Source organism: Mycena indigotica, assembly GCF_014461135.1.
Source record: "Mycena indigotica strain 171206Taipei chromosome Unknown Mind.scaff0003, whole genome shotgun sequence".
NCBI lineage: Eukaryota > Fungi > Basidiomycota > Agaricomycetes > Agaricales > Mycenaceae > Mycena > Mycena indigotica.
In genome coordinates, this window is record NW_023503002.1 from 2020247 (window position 1) to 2037522 (window position 17276).

At 49.2% G+C, this 17276-nt stretch overlaps 6 protein-coding genes across 6 annotated transcripts; 5 read left to right on the plus strand and 1 right to left on the minus strand.

The window, feature by feature from the left end:
• Positions 1 to 26: 26 nt before the first annotated feature.
• On the minus strand, positions 27 to 2370 carry MIND_00332800 (WD-REPEATS-REGION domain-containing protein; the record flags this gene model as incomplete). The annotated part of the gene is made up of 10 exons (XM_037360183.1): positions 2251 to 2370; positions 1968 to 2203; positions 1852 to 1921; positions 1614 to 1806; positions 1417 to 1561; positions 1274 to 1373; positions 1103 to 1225; positions 801 to 1058; positions 281 to 754; positions 27 to 236 (listed from the first exon to the last, which is right to left on the minus strand). Exons 1-10 carry the CDS (start codon positions 2353 to 2355, stop codon positions 27 to 29), a joined length of 1914 nt encoding a protein of 637 aa, XP_037223068.1. The 5' UTR covers positions 2356 to 2370.
• Positions 2371 to 2415: 45 nt separating this feature from the next.
• Positions 2416 to 4268, plus strand: MIND_00332900 (Glycoside hydrolase family 3 protein; the record flags this gene model as incomplete). The annotated part of the gene is made up of 5 exons (XM_037360184.1): positions 2416 to 2584; positions 2638 to 2779; positions 2830 to 2981; positions 3027 to 3047; positions 3103 to 4268. The coding sequence occupies exons 1-5, from the start codon at positions 2440 to 2442 to the stop codon at positions 4266 to 4268; spliced, it is 1626 nt and encodes a 541-aa protein (XP_037223069.1). The 5' UTR covers positions 2416 to 2439.
• Positions 4269 to 4471: 203 nt separating this feature from the next.
• On the plus strand, positions 4472 to 6985 carry MIND_00333000 (uncharacterized protein; the record flags this gene model as incomplete). Its single annotated transcript, XM_037360185.1, has 2 exons — positions 4472 to 5338; positions 5387 to 6985. The coding sequence occupies 2 exons, from the start codon at positions 4472 to 4474 to the stop codon at positions 6983 to 6985; spliced, it is 2466 nt and encodes an 821-aa protein (XP_037223070.1).
• Positions 6986 to 7109: 124 nt separating this feature from the next.
• MIND_00333100 (DNA polymerase) lies at positions 7110 to 11331 on the plus strand (the record flags this gene model as incomplete). The annotated part of the gene is made up of 22 exons (XM_037360186.1): positions 7110 to 7159; positions 7204 to 7331; positions 7379 to 7450; positions 7495 to 7568; positions 7618 to 7728; positions 7781 to 7916; positions 7969 to 8179; positions 8230 to 8390; positions 8435 to 8677; positions 8723 to 8988; positions 9033 to 9219; positions 9267 to 9473; positions 9521 to 9672; positions 9718 to 9834; positions 9882 to 10005; positions 10054 to 10217; positions 10267 to 10361; positions 10410 to 10495; positions 10544 to 10660; positions 10707 to 10856; positions 10906 to 11034; positions 11081 to 11331. The coding sequence occupies exons 1-22, from the start codon at positions 7122 to 7124 to the stop codon at positions 11329 to 11331; spliced, it is 3219 nt and encodes a 1072-aa protein (XP_037223071.1). The 5' UTR covers positions 7110 to 7121.
• Positions 11332 to 11420: 89 nt separating this feature from the next.
• MIND_00333200 (Sorting nexin-41) lies at positions 11421 to 13480 on the plus strand (the record flags this gene model as incomplete). Its single annotated transcript, XM_037360187.1, has 4 exons — positions 11421 to 11546; positions 11603 to 11683; positions 11744 to 11826; positions 11872 to 13480. The coding sequence occupies exons 1-4, from the start codon at positions 11430 to 11432 to the stop codon at positions 13478 to 13480; spliced, it is 1890 nt and encodes a 629-aa protein (XP_037223072.1). The 5' UTR covers positions 11421 to 11429.
• A 43-nt stretch (positions 13481 to 13523) lies between these two features.
• Positions 13524 to 17245, plus strand: MIND_00333300 (Sorting nexin-41; the record flags this gene model as incomplete). The annotated part of the gene is made up of 16 exons (XM_037360188.1): positions 13524 to 13575; positions 13622 to 13697; positions 13744 to 13996; positions 14044 to 14118; positions 14170 to 14277; positions 14324 to 14451; positions 14499 to 14915; positions 14969 to 15143; positions 15203 to 15451; positions 15502 to 15570; positions 15621 to 15887; positions 15936 to 16182; positions 16233 to 16366; positions 16419 to 16859; positions 16912 to 17064; positions 17114 to 17245. 16 exons carry the CDS (start codon positions 13524 to 13526, stop codon positions 17243 to 17245), a joined length of 2976 nt encoding a protein of 991 aa, XP_037223073.1.
• Positions 17246 to 17276: the final 31 nt, after the last annotated feature.

Here is a 17276-nt window from a genome sequence, read left to right on the forward strand (position 1 = left end):
TAGGCTGACTCGGGCTGACTGCGTGACTACTTATCGACATTCGGCTGCTGGATGCCGGCGACTACTTTCTGCATTTCTGACCATTCCACTTCCCCTCGAGAGGCACCCAAATCCCCGATGTCATAGACATACAGCCTACCATCGCTTCCTCCCAAAGCTGCGTGTCGTCCATCCTTATTCCATTGCAGCTTATTAATCGCCCGGCCAGATCCAACACTCGTTGACACGACGGGTACCTGCTCAGCTTTGAGAGTGATTCTGATTACAATGGAATGCATACCTCCGTGTCTGCATTTAAATTCCACAGGTCGAACTTGCCTGAACCATCAACAGACCCAAACATCGCAGGGTGTTGTGGATGCCATTTCACATCGTAGACGTAGTCGTCTGCTTCGTCGAAGGAATATAACGGGCTGATTCCATGCGGCGCTGTCGAGGGTTTCGAGAGAGATTTGGCTCGCCACAACTTGACCGTCCAATCAACTGAACATGTTAAGAATAGGTCTGATAGGTCAACTGGGCCAGCTAATGGATGGAAATGAAGGCCCATGACTGGCCCAGAATGGCCCTTGTACATGTCATACTGATTGAGGCCTGCTTTCGCGCCAGCACGGTCATAGCGGTTGGCCTGGTACACATTGCCCTCCTCCGTTCCGACCCAGAATGTGGTTGTTTCGTTATTGGGAAAATCGAGCGCAGTAATTGCGACTTCGCCTGTTTTGTTGTGTCCTGCATGTATCAGTTCAAGTGTTTCCTAAATCTCATCAGTCTGGCTGTCATAAGAATTCGGTGAAACCAACCTGCGGCTGAGCTAGCATATCAACAAGCCAGCTACAGACAGTGCCATCTGTACTGCTTGTAATAAGATTATGGGCGTTCTGTGTCCCAACCATTTGGATGGCATAAACTGGATGAGTGTGTCCAGCAGCAGAAAGAGGCGTTTTTAGAACGGGTAAATGCTTAGACCGGTTATCCCACAAGAGGATCTGGCCCGAATAGGTCCCTCCAAAGATCAGGTTGGAATGAAATGGGGAAAATAGGACTGAGAGAACATCGGACTGCCGATTTCAGAGACTACGGTAAGCATAGAGTAATATCATACCGGTGAGTGGAAAACGAATTCAGGTCGCTCGATTGAGTGAGTATTCCAGACGGCAACAATGCCTGCGGGTTCGTTGAGAGCCGCATGATTCTTGTTGTACGAGGCTACTGTGAGTTCAGGAAACTGGAAGGGCGGTCATTTTGATAGCACAGAACATATGCGACCTCCTACTTTAGGTGACCAGTCAACATCAGTTATCGACCGATTTTTTCCGTATCGTTCATTCCAAAACTCGCAAACCCGCTTGACACGTCGTCCTTCGGAATCGTCGCTGTGAAGGTGTCAGACCAAGAGAGACAGACACAACTACTAACCCGTTAGCGTCCGCCCCTTGGGTATAGTCGCTCATGTAATTATATCGATCATTGAGCACACGATGGAATATTTTCGTCGAGTCGTCAATAAAATCGAGCACTTTCGGGTCGGCCAAGAATGCGATGCGTTCTTCCTCTGTCAACTCTGCGGAGTACGATTCTTCATAACAGCAAGTGTGATTGCAATGGTGACTTGCCTCGAACTTCCTCTTCAATTTCTTGATCGAGCTTCTTGGATTCCTCCTCTAGTGCTTTCTCATAGGCTACTCGCTCTGCCTCGAGATGTTGCTGCATGATAACTTGTTGTCGAATCTTCTCTTCTACGGCCTCTGGCGCTTCGGTCTCCATTTCCATCGTCTGGATTTGTTTCTCGTATTTGATCGTCCTCATCTAACACACAAGTCAAAGAGTGAAGCCAAAACACAATATTTGAACCTTTTGCGGGAGCTCAAATAAGTCCTGTTGTACGTCGACGAGGTCTGGAAGGTATCGCGGAGTAATTTCACTGCCCTGTCCATTAATTAGGCCCAAGTAGATAGCATCTCTCTTACCGTTCCATCACATTGTCGGTCCCTCCACTTGAAACAGCATGAGAGGGCCTTGGGCTCGAGTGCTCTGGAGGAAGATTGCTAGCTTGGCTAACGCGGCCAGAGCTTGCCAGATTCGCTAGGGAGGGGCTTGCTGAGCGAAATGGTGACCCGTCGCCGCTGCTAGGACCGAGTATGTCGTCTAGTACACGGTTTAAATCAGCTCTGTCGATTTCTCGAGTGGGAGGAGTGTCTGCAGCCTGACTACATCATTCAACTTGAATTGCACAAGAGTAGAACCACTGACGCCAGAGGTTCGAGGCTTTGTTGTTTGCCGTGCTTTACGCGCCTCTCGCATTTGCTCAAGCTTCGCTTTCTTGGCCTCAATGGCCGCACGCCGTTCAGAAGACATGGTGGGGGAGAAATTCAAGACGCGTTTGATGTTGGTCACGAGGTGATTCACGCTTTGCGCTTATCCCAAGTTTATCCCTCAAGTATGGTGATCACTGAGTCTATGAAGAGACGTGTTGGCGCCCACTTTGTTGTTGGGTTTCACGGAGAAACTGTGTCTGCAGACATCAAGTCATTGATCCAAAGATATTTCGTTGGCGCAGTTATTCTCTTCAAACGCAATGTCGTTGGTGAGTCCAGTATTTGATTCGGGCCCTTCAAGGTGTGTTTAACTTTGTCTCAGATGGAGGTCAGACACGAGCTCTGATTAACGAACTTCAGTCTTTAGCTCGCGATGCTGGCCATGAGCGGCCCCTTCTGATTGGGATTGACCAAGAAAATGGTCTTGTCTCTGCCTTTGGGCGACCTGACGCCGGTACCCAATTGTCTGTTATAATTCTTTATTGTGTGGCTGGCTGCCGCTCAAACAAATCAGCCCCGGTGCGATGGCGCTAGCTGCAGCCGGGTCACCCGAGCTTGCCCGTCAAGTTGCTTTTCTTACGGGCAAAGAACTGAAACTAGTCGGCATTAACTGGGTCTATAGCCCTGTCGCTGATGTGAATAATAATCCAAGAAACCCAGTTATCGGTGCGTCCTTCGTATTACCATCCTCCTCCTTCAAGCTGCTTTCAGGTGTTCGATCTTACGGTGATGGCAAGCAACCCTCACATTCTTCAAGTAGTTGGCTGCAGCTCATCTACAAGTTTAGATCCCAGCAAAGTCTCCAATTATGTCTCCGCCGTAGCTCAAGGTCTGACGGATGCCGGAGTCGCGCCCTGCGCTAAACACTTCCCCGGCCATGGTGACACAGCAGTGGACTCTCATCTTGCGTTGCCGGTGATCAACAAGTCGCGAGCTGAGATAGACGGTATTGAACTGCCACCATTCAAGGCTCTCATTTCGCAAGATGTCGCTAGTGTCATGACGGGACACATGGCTTTCCCAAAGCTTACTTCATCCGATTCGCCTTGTTCCTTGTCGCGGGCCGTCACCACTGACTTGTTGCGGACTGAGATGGGCTTTCGTGGATTGATCGTAACTGATTGCCTCGAAATGGATGCCATTTCCGACCAAGTCCAAGGAGGCTGTGGAGTAGAAGAAGGCGCAGTGCGAGCTCTCGTGGCTGGTGCCGACATTGTTATGATTTGTCATACGATTGGTTGGCAGACCGGTGCAATCCTCAAGGCGTATGAAGCGATCCAATCAGGCAGGGTTACACTGGACGAAAGCAGAATCAACACTTTGAAGGACAACTTCATTGGTGGATGGGATTCTCTTCCCTCCGCCACCAACGATGCTGCATTCGCAGATCAATGGCGAGCACTGAAGAGCGAGAGCGCCGCACTAAGTAAAAAAGCCTATTCTCTGTCAACTGCACTGCTCAACGCCTCGAACTATGCGCCTCTTGCATCCGGAAAGCCAGTGATTCTTTATACGCCACTCATAGAGAGTCTTAACAAAGCTGTTGACGAGGAGACGGATGGTGTGTTGCTGACAAAGGAGGGCAAACTGCGCAATACAGCAGGGCCATCCTTCATGTCTTTCGCTTCTTCCATTGCCAAGCGAGCCCCATGCACACATATGGTCTATGAACCTCAAGCTTCACTCAGTGTTCCCGACGACTGTGTCGCAGTGGTGTTTTCGCTCAGAAACGCAGATCGTTGGCAATGGCAGCTGGACTCGTTGGGTCGACTATCTCAGTCAACAAAGAAACCCATCGTGGTTGTCGGCAGTTGTGCACCATATGAAGCGGGGAATGTCAAACACTATCCTTACGTTGCATGTTTCGAGTATACCTCACCCGCCTTGGAGAATGCGGCAAGCGTCATTTTTGGCGAAACGGCGGCCTTAGGAAGCGTACCTGTAGTCATTTGAATCAAGTTTAGGATGGTTACTCAGCATATGTGTTGTCTTCACGAGAAACTTGCACAACTTGTTTCTTGAGAAAAAGCAGATCAGTGTGTTCACAAAAGAATCTGATGGGCACGTACCACGTGTCGCTGTTTGCGATGGCTATAAAGCCGAAGACAGTCTTCGGCTAGCGCGTCAAGGCCTGTCTCAGGCTTGCCCGGCACAAGATGCCAGTGACTTTTTCACCTTCACCAACGCTCGCAAAGTCGGCCTCCGTCTCGGGGGTCACGGCGTCACAAATACTCAAACACACACTCTCTTCAACTCACTATTACCAACACGTCGATGGAATTAAGCAGTGTCTTATCGGTGGACGCGCTGGACGGTCTCCTCAACACAAGATCGCATTCGCAGAACGACGCAATGGTTTTGTTGACACAGTTCTGGCTGCTTATAGCGAAAGCCATGCTCTGGTTGTTCGACCAGACGATGTTTGGTTGGCTATCATCAGCCAGTTCGCTTTTTTCCTTGGTGGGAGCGACAGCGAAGGGGCAAAAGCACGAAGAGACAATTTCGTCACGGAGCCGAGAGAACATGAAATATGCTCATCCACAACCGACCTACGCGGCTTATCCAAAGTGATGGGCGATATTCTTGGACACAACCTCGTCAATCCCACTCTCGAAAAGTGGATCGTACCCGATTTCTCAACCACCACCCAGTGTGATGTAACGGTCGCCTCGATTCTCGTGCTCACAACTCTCACCAAACCATCTTCATCTTCATCAGAGCTTCATATCAACGTCAAAGGCGGTATTCCTCGTGTCACCCTCGAGGGTGAGAAGAAGGATTGGGAGGAGGTGCTTGGAAGGCTAGAGAAGTTGAAGGAGTTCAGTCTCAAAACGATTGCGTGGTATCACATCTTGCAACCCGTCATCGAACAATTCATCGCTGGGTTCGACAACGCATCGAGTCCAGAAAATCGGGAATTTTGGGACACCGTCCTCTTCAAAGGCAAAGGGACTGATCTTTCTGGATGGATCGCTGCATTTTGCATATTCTCTGAAGAGGGTAAATGGCGTGGACCAACCCTGGTACGCCGACTCATCCTTTAGGCTTATGAATCGCTGACTAGATTAAAGGGAAAGCCCAAAGGCAAAGCTGCGGCGGAAACTCTGGGCTCCAAGCGATTTTGGACGACCTACAACAACAAATTTGCCAAGAACGGACCAGAGTACCCCACTATCGCCATCTCCTCTATTCCCCCTTCATTTGGAGAGCTCCCAGTTGTTCTTGCGGCTACTCCCAACGACAACGATGACCAAAAGATTCAATCAACAATTGTTGCGGGTTTGGTCGGGCTTGGAATTTCGTCAAGTCGTGATACGGCACTGTCTGAAAGCGGGAGGAACGACAGTGTTAGGCCGGTCGTTGCATGGTGGATATATGCGCGACTAAATGAAGAAAGCAAGAGAAGACGGGAAAAGGATAGAGAATCTCGTAAGAGGAAGGAGGTGGTTATCGCTGAGCCAGCCATCTATGAACCCAGCACCCAGCCACCGGTTGAAACTGAGCAGCCTATCATGCTCAATTTATCGGAACCAGTCATCATTCCTGAGGCAGAGCGTATCCCTACGCCCGAGCCTGTTGTCGAACAATCCATCCCACCAGAACCTGTTCACACGCCCCAACCCCCACCAGAACCAGAACCAGAGCTAGAGCCAGAGCCCGAACCCGAACCTGCCGTAGTTCAAACGACTGTAAAAGGAAAGAAAGGTAAAAAGGGTAAGAAAGCCGTGGTCTCCAATGCTGTCGAGCCAGAAATCCCAGTCCGTGCCCCAACTCCGCCGCCACCCATTCCGACTCCATCAATTCCAGTCCGTACTCCAACTCCACCACGAATGGCAACACCGCGAGTACCAACACCGCCTCCTGAGCCAGAACCCGCCTCTACTTGGGGATTTGGATTCGGGTCAAAGTCAAAGCAAGAGAAAAAACCAGCGGGAACATCGGCAGGGTTTGGGTTTGGCTCTGGCTTTGCCTCTACCTTGGGCTCCAGCTTCGGGTTTGGCATGTCCACTTCGAGTACTCCCGCCGAAGAAAAAGTGGCTCAGACAACCACGTCTGCGTTCGGCTTCGGCATTGGCTCTGGTTTCGGCTCTGATACACCTAACCCGGCTGTGGACAATATTGACTCTTCGCATCATTCACCAGCGAATGAATTTAAGCAATTGGACGATTACAATGAACCAATAACTGCCGACGGGCAAAATACTGGAGATTCATGGGGGCTTGATGAACCGGTCACTGATCGGCCACAAGCAACGAATGGCATGGAACCGTCCATCAGTTTTAACCCATCCCGTTTGTCGTTCACCTGGGATGATACTGGTAACACGCAAGCGCAAGAAGCGGCGAATTGGGACTCGTTGGGGCAAACAAGTGGTGCTGGTGCTGATGCAGGAGAGACTGGATTAGACCCCGCAGCTTTGAACGACGCCCAGCCAGTTAATGAGATTGGTGGGGAAGAGAATAAGGATAAGGCGGACGAATCGGGGAGCAAAACGAATGATCAGACGAACATAGAAGATGAATCAGCAAATGCGAAAGCAGATGGCGAGGCGGAAACCAAGGTGGAAGAGACGCCAGCACCTCCACAGGCTGAAGAGGACGCAGGCTGGGGGGTGCCTGTAACATCGAAGAAGGGAGGAGGAAAGAAAAAGAAAAAGGGCAAGTCATGAACGAATATGTCTTTAGGTATTATACTGTATATGTCCCATTGTTGAGACTGTAATGTTGGAATTTAGACACGAAAGGACACGAACGCGAGATGTCACACATCAAGTCACGTAACCCTGCTTGCCACCCAACGCGCAGATGGCTTCAACCAAAGAGAATAACTCCATGACCCGAAGGTCAAACTATCTCTAAGCAAGGGACTAAACTGACGCGTCTATAGTGATAATGGTCTTCCTGCTGCTAAAAGGCGCAAAATTGGACCAGCAGCATCTTTCTCATCTCAACCTGTCCAGTCATCTTTCACCGACGTCTTAGAGCGTCTCAAGGAAGAAACAGCTGATGGGTCAGGTCGGTCGTCTTTTCCCTTATGATTAAGGGTCGATAATGTCGTGAAGGCGAGGAAGGTGGGGCTGGCGCCTGGGCAAGACCACCTCTACCAAGCATAGACCCTAATAGGGACTCAATTGGTGAGTTGCATCTCATATCAGTGACCTTTCTAACCCATACCAAGTGTTCCAACAAATTGATATCGAGGAGACCGACGTCTATGGCAATGTGGAGCTCCAGTTGTTTGGCGTCACCAAGGTGTGTGCATGCAAGTCTGCACAAGAAATATCGTTGAGCGATGGATTAGGAAGGCAACAGTGTACTAGCGGTAGTCACAGGTTTTCGGCCCTACTTCTATGTGGCTCAGCCGCGAGGATTCCGTGAAACAGACTTGGAGCCTTTCCGGGAACATTTGAATGTTTGCGGCTTTCAAGCCTCCTGGTGCTGGTGTTCTTATGCGTTTTCCATAGGGCCTCACGGGCGAAGACTTCGTAGTGAAGGTGGAGATCGTATCACGACGCAGTCTCTGGCAGTACCGCGGTGACGATTTTGTCCCATTCCTCAAAATGACTGTAACGAATCCGAAAAGTTTGCCGAAAGTGCGAGATAAGTTTTTCTTCTCGCTCAGCTACCGAATTTAGCACTTATATTTGATCAGCACGTCTCTTCGAGCGTGGTGAATGCAAATACCAGTCCTTCTCAACAGATGAACCCATTGCCACGTTTGAAAGCAACATTGCTTATACCTTACGCTTCATGATCGACACCCAGATTGTGGGAATGAACTGGATTGAGATACCTCCCAGAAAATACACGATTCGTGATAAACACAAGCAGAAATCACACTGTCAGCTCGAGTTCACTGTCATGTACGCTCCTCTTCGAATTTTTATTTTTATTTGTTGCTTAATCATTTTAGATACGACGACATTATCTCGTACGCACCAGAGGGTGATTGGGCCAACATCGCACCACTGAGAATTTTGAGCTTCGACATCGAATGTGCGGGACGAAAAGGCATCTTCCCTGAAGCAGACATCGACCCAGTCATCCAAATAGCAAACATGGTCACCCGACAAGGTAGAAAAAGTTGTCCTCATATAAGAAGTGCTAACGACCTTTAGGCGAACAGAAGCCATTCATTCGCAATGTCTTCACGCTCAATACCTGCTCACATATTCTGGGCTCCCAAGTCATCTCGCACAAGAAAGAGCGTGATATGCTACAGGCTTGGAGCGACTTCGTGAATGAGGTGGATCCAGATGTGGTCATCGGCTACAACATCGCAGGCTTCGATTTTCCCTACCTTCTTGACCGCGCAAAAGCTCTCAAATTAGACAACTTCAACTTCCTTGGTAGAATCCGCGGTACGTGACCGATACTTCCATTGTCAATTATTCACATGGTACTAGGTCGTAAAACGGAAACGAAAGACACTCATTTCTCTTCTAAAGCCTATGGACAGCGAGACTCCAAGGAGACCAGTTTAGAGGGTCGATTGCAACTGGATGTGCTTCAGTTCATGCAACGGGAACATAAATTGCGAAGCTACACTCTCAACTCCGTTTGCGCCCAGTTCTTGGGGGAACAGAAAGAGGACGTTCACCATTCAGTCATTACAGAGCTACAAAACGGCACCCCGGAATCTCGGCGGCGACTGGCGGTCTACTGCTTGAAGGTCAGTCTTGGGATGAATTCAGCTCAAATCCTCATACTCGATAGGATGCATATCTTCCCCAACGACTGCTGGACAAGCTGATGTGTTTTGTCAACTACACTGAAATGGCCCGTGTGACGGGTGTGCCGTTCAATTATCTGCTTGCACGAGGACAGTCCATTAAAGTATTGTCACAACTATTTCGTCGAGCAAACCAGGAGGGCTATGTGATTCCTGCGCTCAAAGGCGAAGGCTGGTCTAATTTTTTTGACCCCAGCGGCACTGGCTAACTTGCATAGGATCTGATGAGCAATATGAAGGTGCCACAGTCATTGAACCCAAGAAAGGTTACTACGACGCGCCAATTGCAACCCTTGATTTTAGCTCACTGTATCCCTCCATCATGATGGCTCACAACCTATGCTATACAACGCTCCTCGACAAGTCCACAGTTGATCGACTGAAACTTGTCAAAGATGTCGACTATATCACGACACCAAACAATGGTTCGTCTTCATGGTTACTGAGACTCATAATCCAATTTCTTCCGGAGATATGTTTGCCAGCACCACAAGGCGCAAGGGCCTGCTTCCCTTGGTGCTTGAGGATCTCATCGCCGCTCGGAAACGCGCTAAAGCGGACTTGAAAAAAGAGACCGATCCTTTCAAACGCGCTGTCCTGGACGGCCGACAGCTGGCCTTGAAGGTTCGTTCATACCTGCTTTCCTGTTCCAGTCTAGAACGCCTATAGATCAGTGCCAACTCTGTATACGGGTTTACTGGCGCGACGGTTGGGAAACTTCCATGTCTCGAAATTTCCTCAAGCGTCACTGCATACGGTCGTCAAATGATCGAGAAGACGAAACAGGTGAGCCTCTTGATGGTTCTAGTAGCCCGTTGACCGTTTCATCGTAGGAAGTCGAGGCAGAATATTCGGTCGCGAATGGACACGCACACGATGCCGAAGTTATTTACGGCGACACCGACTCTGTAATGGTCAAATTCGGGCCTATGGATTTGGTCAAGGTCATGGCTCTAGGTTAGTCTGGGGTAGATATTGGCATCCATGTCTGACTTCAGTCTGTAGGAGCGGAAGCGGCTGACTTGGTCACTGCGAAATTCGTCAAACCCATCAAACTTGAGTTCGAGAAGGTTTACTTCCCTTACTTGCTGATCAGCAAGAAGAGGTATGCTGGATTGTACTGGACAAGACCAGAGAAGTATGATAAGATGGATACGAAAGGGATAGAGGTTTGTTCTTACTGTGGGCACACCACTGAAAGATTCACTTACCACCTAGACTGTGCGACGAGACAATTGTCGCCTAGTTTCTACCGTCATCGAAACATGCCTACACAAAATGTTGATTGACCGGGACGTGAAGGCAGCGGAGGAGTGAGAGTCGCGTATCTCGAGCTCACTGAACTGGCTGACCTAACTCAGCTATACTAAGCAGACCATTTCCGATCTGCTACAGAACAGGATAGACATGTCCCAACTTGTGATTACCAAAGCACTAGCCAAGAACGGTAGGGGATGATGCCTTTTCTTATCGCTGGCTCCTAATTTTCGAGAAGATTATGCCGCTAAACAGGCTCATGTTGAGCTTGCAGAGAGGATGAAAAAACGCGATGCAGGTTCTGCTCCGGCCTTGGGAGACCGAGTGGCTTATGTCATCATCAAGGGAATGAAGGGTCAGGCAACTTGTTTTTTGCACTGTACAACGCTAAATCTCACTAGGCGCGGCCGCATATGAGAAATCTGAAGACCCCTTATACGTTCTAGAAAACAACGTTCCCATCGACACCAAATATTACCTCGAAAATCAGTTGTCCAAACCACTTATGAGAATTTTCGAACCGATTCTTGGAGACAAGGCAAATTCGTTGTGTACGTTTCCTTTTTTTGGTGCGTAGGAATACTGTTAACTGGCGGACAGTGTCCGGCGACCATACGCGAACCATTCAAATCGCAACACCCACAGTTGGCGGTTTGATGAAATTCGCTGTAAAGACAGTCACATGTTTGGGTTGCAAGACGCCTCTTCGTGGCAACAACAGCGTGAAGAGTGAGCCACAGTTTGTCTGGCCGACTGATGATTGATGATTTCGTAGACGGAGCTGTGTGCAACAACTGCAGACCACGAATGGGGGAGCTTTATCAAAAACAAATAGCGACCACCTCAACGCTCCAAGTCCAATTTGCAAGGCTTTGGACTCAGTGTCAGCGGTGTCAGGGTTCACTCCATCAAGATGTCCTGTGCACAAGCAAGGATTGTCCCATCTTTTATATGCGGAAGAAGGCCCAAAAAGATGTCGAGGATGCTGCTGTAGTTTTAGAAAGGTTTGCTGTGGATTCGTGGTAGTTGAGTTGTGTTGAGTCCAAGTAAAGTTGAATGCACTATATATCAATAAGCATAGCCACATCTCACGTGACTTCACTTTTTTTTCCTCTTCGCGAGCCATGGCCAAACCGACTACAAACGGGAATGCTGCCCCGTCCACAGCGGCCTCGAATATACCGGCGGTTGTTGGCATTAACTTTGGCAACTCTTATGCATCGATCGCGGTCTACACAAAGGTCCGTCGACTTGTCCAACGCGGACAGCAGCAGTATAATACCGCGATTTCGTAAAGGATGGCCAGGCGGAGTGCATCGCCAACGAAAATGGAGAACGCCAAATAGCTTGTGCTGTGTCTTTTCACGGGGAAGAAATCGTGCGTCGGAATAACCCTTGTCAAAAAAAAAAATGTCTAGTTGTTGACGATGTCTCTCAGTATATTGGAAACCAAGCCATGCCCCAGCTAGTTAAGAACTCACACAACACTATCACTGGGTTTCGTAATCTCTTGGGCAGAAAGTAAGCCATGGAGTCCCCTCCGAGGTTATCTAATGGGTGCTGTAGATTTTCTGAGATCGACCAGTCGAGCACTATCAAATCTGCGCCCATCATACAACATCCAACCGAGACTGACACGCCTGCCTATAAAGTCGACATTCTCCAACCAGCGCCAACTCCTTTGCCGGTCTCTGCTACAACAACCCCTGCTGCGTCTCACGCTGCAACACCCAGATCTGAACCTATTCCATCGACAAGGTTTCTGACTCCCCAAGAAGTCGCGACTATCTTCCTGTCGTCACTTCTCCAGTCTGCTACCGATTTTTTGGGTAAACCAATCATTGGTGCAGTCATCACCTCCCCGCCGTCCTTCTCCCAGACACAAAAAGATGCACTCAAAAAGGCAGCAGAGGATGCCGGTGTCCACGTGTTCCAACTCATAGACGAGTCAAGTGCTGTTATCGCGACGACGACTTCGCCCCATTGGCCAGGTGGCGCAGAAGACAGGACTCAACTGATTGTGGATATTGGGTCATCGTCTCTCGCTTTGTCTGTGGTCGCCCTTCGTTCCGGTTTAGGCTATGTTCTGGGCTCCAGAAATACGAGTGACTCGTCAAATGTCGGGGGTGATGCGTTGTCAACGCTTCTCGTCCAGCATTTCGCCAAAGAATTCACCAAAAAAACCAAGACAGACATGCAGCACCCACCTTCGTCTAAAGAAGACATCCGAGCAACAACTAAGCTTGTTCTAGCCCTCGAGCACACAAAACGCACTCTCAGTGCTTCCCCTGCCCCTGCTTCACTTTCCGTCGAATCTCTTCACTCCGGACTGGACTTGACTGCGACGATCGCACGAATGCGTTTTGACCTCCTCGCGACCCCCGTTTACAACATCATCTCATCGGAAATAAAATCTCTTCTCGAGAGCCTTTCCTTAGATCCTTACCACATAGACGAAATTGTCTACGTTGGTGGTACCGCTTGTTTACCTGGCCTGGATAGCCATTTGTTGGTCGCCGTCGGTTTTAGCGAAAACGTCAAAACATGTTTCTCTAACCTGACTATGGGCAGCGGCGCGATAGGTGACCCGACTGGTGTCCTTTCTATCGGGTGCGCCTTGCAGGCTGCCATATTGCTAGAAGCTCAGGAATCACCGGAGCTGCTGTCAGCCTTCGAGCAATCCCCAGCCATCCAAACCACGACTCGAACAATTGGCATGCTATTTCCAACCACGGATGACTCAGAAATGGGTGGCTTATTCATTGCTATCCTTCATAAAAACACGCCCCTTCCCGTGCGGCGCGTATTCGAGATAGAGGTCACTCTTTCTGGCGGTGAAGGCGACAAGGCAACCAAGTTTGGGTTTGAGCTTTGGGAAGTCGAAGAGCGAATCAAGGTCGAGCAAATACAGCCTCCGCAACCGGAAGCGCCGCTGGACGATGACGATGAACCGGAAGAGCCAGAAGAGAAAAAGACCAAAGTCTTCGATAAGACTGGCTTCTTGGGGACGCTATTTGGAGAGACAAATGGCACCCCAAGTAAGGAAAAGTCCAAAAAAGGTGTCTATACAGCCGAAGTGCAGATAGAGTTTGTTTTCAGTTTGGACCGTGTCCTTACTGTGACCGCACGCGACAGTAAAGGGGAAAAGGTAATCGGCGAATTACGAATAGAGTAGATCAAAGTAGATTATGTAACGATCATAATTTTTTTTCCTCTTGATGCCTTCACTTGCAGAAACGCTTGCTCAACTGGAGGAGGCGGCTCCCGTTGGTATTCTTACCGCTTTAGACCATATTTGAACACCAACACCTCCTAGACTTTGATCCCGAAGATATTCCTGAACTACCTCAAGTCGATTCAGACCTAAACCGAGACCATTACCTGGATGTTGGGTGAGTTAAATCGTCAATGCTTTCTTCGCGCCTCAACATGTACCAGTGCCAGTGCCTTGCGAAAATCACAGGGCGTTGTTGCCCCCAAATACGACGGCGTGAAAATATCCAGAAAACAACTTGAAGAAGAAGAGAGCGATCCCGAGTCTGTCGACCCCGATGAGAGTGTAAGAGAGGCAGAGGACAATGGCGATTCGGAAACTGAGAGCGATACCGAACCTGCTGACAAGCTTACCTCAACGCTGCAAAGCACTCGGGAAGCGGATCGCAACAAAGGCGCCGCAGTGGCGCGACAAATAGTGTGTCTTTTCAAATGCCATCCTTCTATACGCTCATGTATGTGCAGAGCATTTGGGAATCGCTGCTTGACGCTCGAATTGGCCTACAGAAAGCGAGCACGGCATCGCACAAACTGCCTTCTGTCAGTCTTTGTTGCGAAGCAGTCTACCTGATCACTTAAAGCCCACACAAGTCCTCACAGCTTGCTAGGTACTTGGAAATCGAAGAATGTCGGGAACCATTGCATCATATGCTGGAAGAGGTTTTTCTGCTTTCGGATGAGTTGTTTGACCTTCAAGAGGTAAGTTGTCATGATATGTTTGGAATTCTTGCTCAGAAATGGCTAGAAACTATTACCAGACTCAGTTGTTCCGCCGCCCCGGAAGCGGCGTAAAATTGAAGCAGACGCCTCGACAATAAATTTCTCGACAGAGTTGTACTCAGCCACCAGTGCCGCAACCGCCTTGGAACATGCGTAGGGTTCTTGCACACGTATCGAGAAATGCTGATTCATGAGGCTAGCTATCATCCTCACCTCGTTCAAACACTGAACAAGTGGTCAACTAAAATTCAAGCTGTTGCTCCGTCTGCACTTCTACCCTCGAATCGAAATGCGTTCTCGTCACGTACTGGGCAACATCTTAAATCGACGGTTCAACTGATTGACGAAACGCTGCTCGATCACCGCAAGCTAGTCGCCAGGACCCAAACACGGAGAGGAAAGGGACCAAGAATTGGAGAAGGGGCGAAAGATGAGGACGAGGCAACCGTCGACGTCGAGGTTTTTGACGACACCGACTTTTACCAGCAGTTGCTGCGGGATGTTATTGACTCACGCAGCAACGGAGTCGCTGGAACGGATGACTGGATGGCCATCCAACGACAAAAGAAGGCCAAGAAAAAGGTTGACACTAAGGCTAGTAAAGGTCGAAAGATCCGGTGAGTGCTGTTCCCTTGGTTGTTCTCATCTGCTTACCATGTTGCTTGCTCAGGTATGAGACGCATGAAAAGTTGCAGAATTTCATGGTTCCCGTGCCATTGACTGGAATGTGGCACGAAGAACAGATTGACGAGTTGTTCTCGTCGTTGTTGGGACGAGGGTTTGAAGAGACGCTTGGAAAGGAAGTTGAACCAATGGTGGATGATGTACTCAGTAGTGGATTCAAGGTTTTTGGATAGATAAGTAAATATAACGTGACTTGAGCACAGCTTGGCGCGTAGCTAAGTCTCCCTTGTCCAGAATGAACGCATTCGAGGACGACATGAATCCCTTTCACGACACAGATTCTAATAAGACTCCGTCTTCACCCACGCATCTAGACCTTTCCAGCTCCCCCCGCCAACTCTCTCCGACTACACCCACAAATCCATTTCCCTCACCAGGAACGCACAGACAACCTCCTGCAACCTTCAAAAGCGACTTTTGCTGTACCAGAGACCGAGTTTTACACTCCGGAGACGACATTGAGATACTGGTTTGTCTCTCGCTCAGCCTATACTGCACCCAACTTATATAGACCCCAAGATTACCGATGCTCAGAAAACGTCAGTCAACTCAACCTCTCCTTACATTGTTTATGTGATTCAGACTGGTGTTCGTCCCCATATTCCTCGTTAGCAAACCCTCTCACTCTCAGGAAATAGGATGCTGAAGCCCGTCACCGTTATTCCGAATTCGAGTCTCTCCGGTTAAATCTAGTCAAACTTTACCCCACTCTCATCATTCCGCCCATACCCTCCAAGCAAACCATCGGAGATTATGCTGTCAAACAGGCAAAAGCGAAGGAGGACATTGCCCTGATTGCCCGGCGCAAGCGTATGCTCCAAACGTTCTTGAATCGCATCGCAAGACACCCTATCATTTCTAATGACCACGTATTCCACCGATTTCTCGACGGCGAGGTCTCTTGGGTGCGTCTTTCTGTTATGCCATGCTTTCCAATTTTCACAACCGCAAAGAATGAAGTCCTCAACTCCCCTCCGATCTCCCTCCTGCCAAAGAACATTCTCAAGGCTCCCTCACACAACCCCACCGACCAGAACGCGTCACCAGCTTACGCGGCTTTACCCAATCCATCCGCAGCACATCCTCTAAGACACCCAGATCAACGCTTCATGGACTCTGAAGCATTCACACTCAAATTCGCCAATCACGTGAGCGGGCCAATGGAGAAGGTTTCGCGAAGGACATTAAAGCGATGGGCGGGTGAATTTCTTTCCTGTGCTATTTATTTCAGCACTAAAGTTGGCCATTAGACCAGGCGCAAGATCATGCTGACCTTGGTGCGGCTTTAAACGCATTCAGCTTGCATGAGAGTGGTGAACTCTCCGGTGCGATAGAAAAGACGGGTCAGGCCATTGACGCCACTTATATGTCAACAACCAAACTTGTGAGAGAGATGTCTTGATGATCCACTGCTTGCATTGACAGACATCCTGCAGCTTCAGGAGTTGGAGCAGAACTGGGCTGAGCCGTTGCACGAGTACACTCAATTCGCCTCTATCATTAAGAAGCTTCTAGCCTATCGGCACCAGAAACACGTTCAGTATGAAATGACTCAAGATTCTCTGGAAACCAAAAAAGAGCAGTTGGAAGAGTTGGAAAAAAGCGAGCGCGAAGCTCGGCGTTTGGAGCAGGCACTTGGTCGTGGACGTTTGTCTAGTGATCCTCTACAACAAGACAACCAAGATGCAGAGCAAGAACAAGCGCAAACACAATCTGCATACCTTCCTCCGCATCCAGGCCCAAATCCCTCTCGAAGACGAGCACCAGGCATGGGATTACTTAATGCCATCAGCTATACGTTGCATGGTATGATGGATGTTGATCCTGAAACAGCACGAAGGAATGGTATAACCAAGTCGCGTGAGAATATATCCCAGGTCAGTGACAATACTCTATTCCACTAACTTGGTGTTCTGAACGACTTCTCAGTTGGAGGATGCTCTCCATCTCGCCGCACAAGACTTGAAATATTCGAGCTCTACCATCCAAGCCGACCTAGATCGTTTTCAGCGGCAGAAAGTGGCTGATCTTCGTGAGATGGCCATAAGCATGGCTCGTTCTCACCGAGATTGGTGCAAAAAAGTTTGTTGGTCCTCTTTCCTTGACCACAATCTTTGACGTATCGTCGCAGAACCTGGAAGCTTGGGAGGAGGCAAAGGTACAGATTGACAAGATACCCAACCACCCAAATCAGGCGCCGTCACAAGAGCCAGCTACTCCTGCCCCTCGCCGTGATTCGACAGCTACTGTGAATGGGCGTTGAAGAGTAGTGGTTGATCTTTACTTAGCTTAAT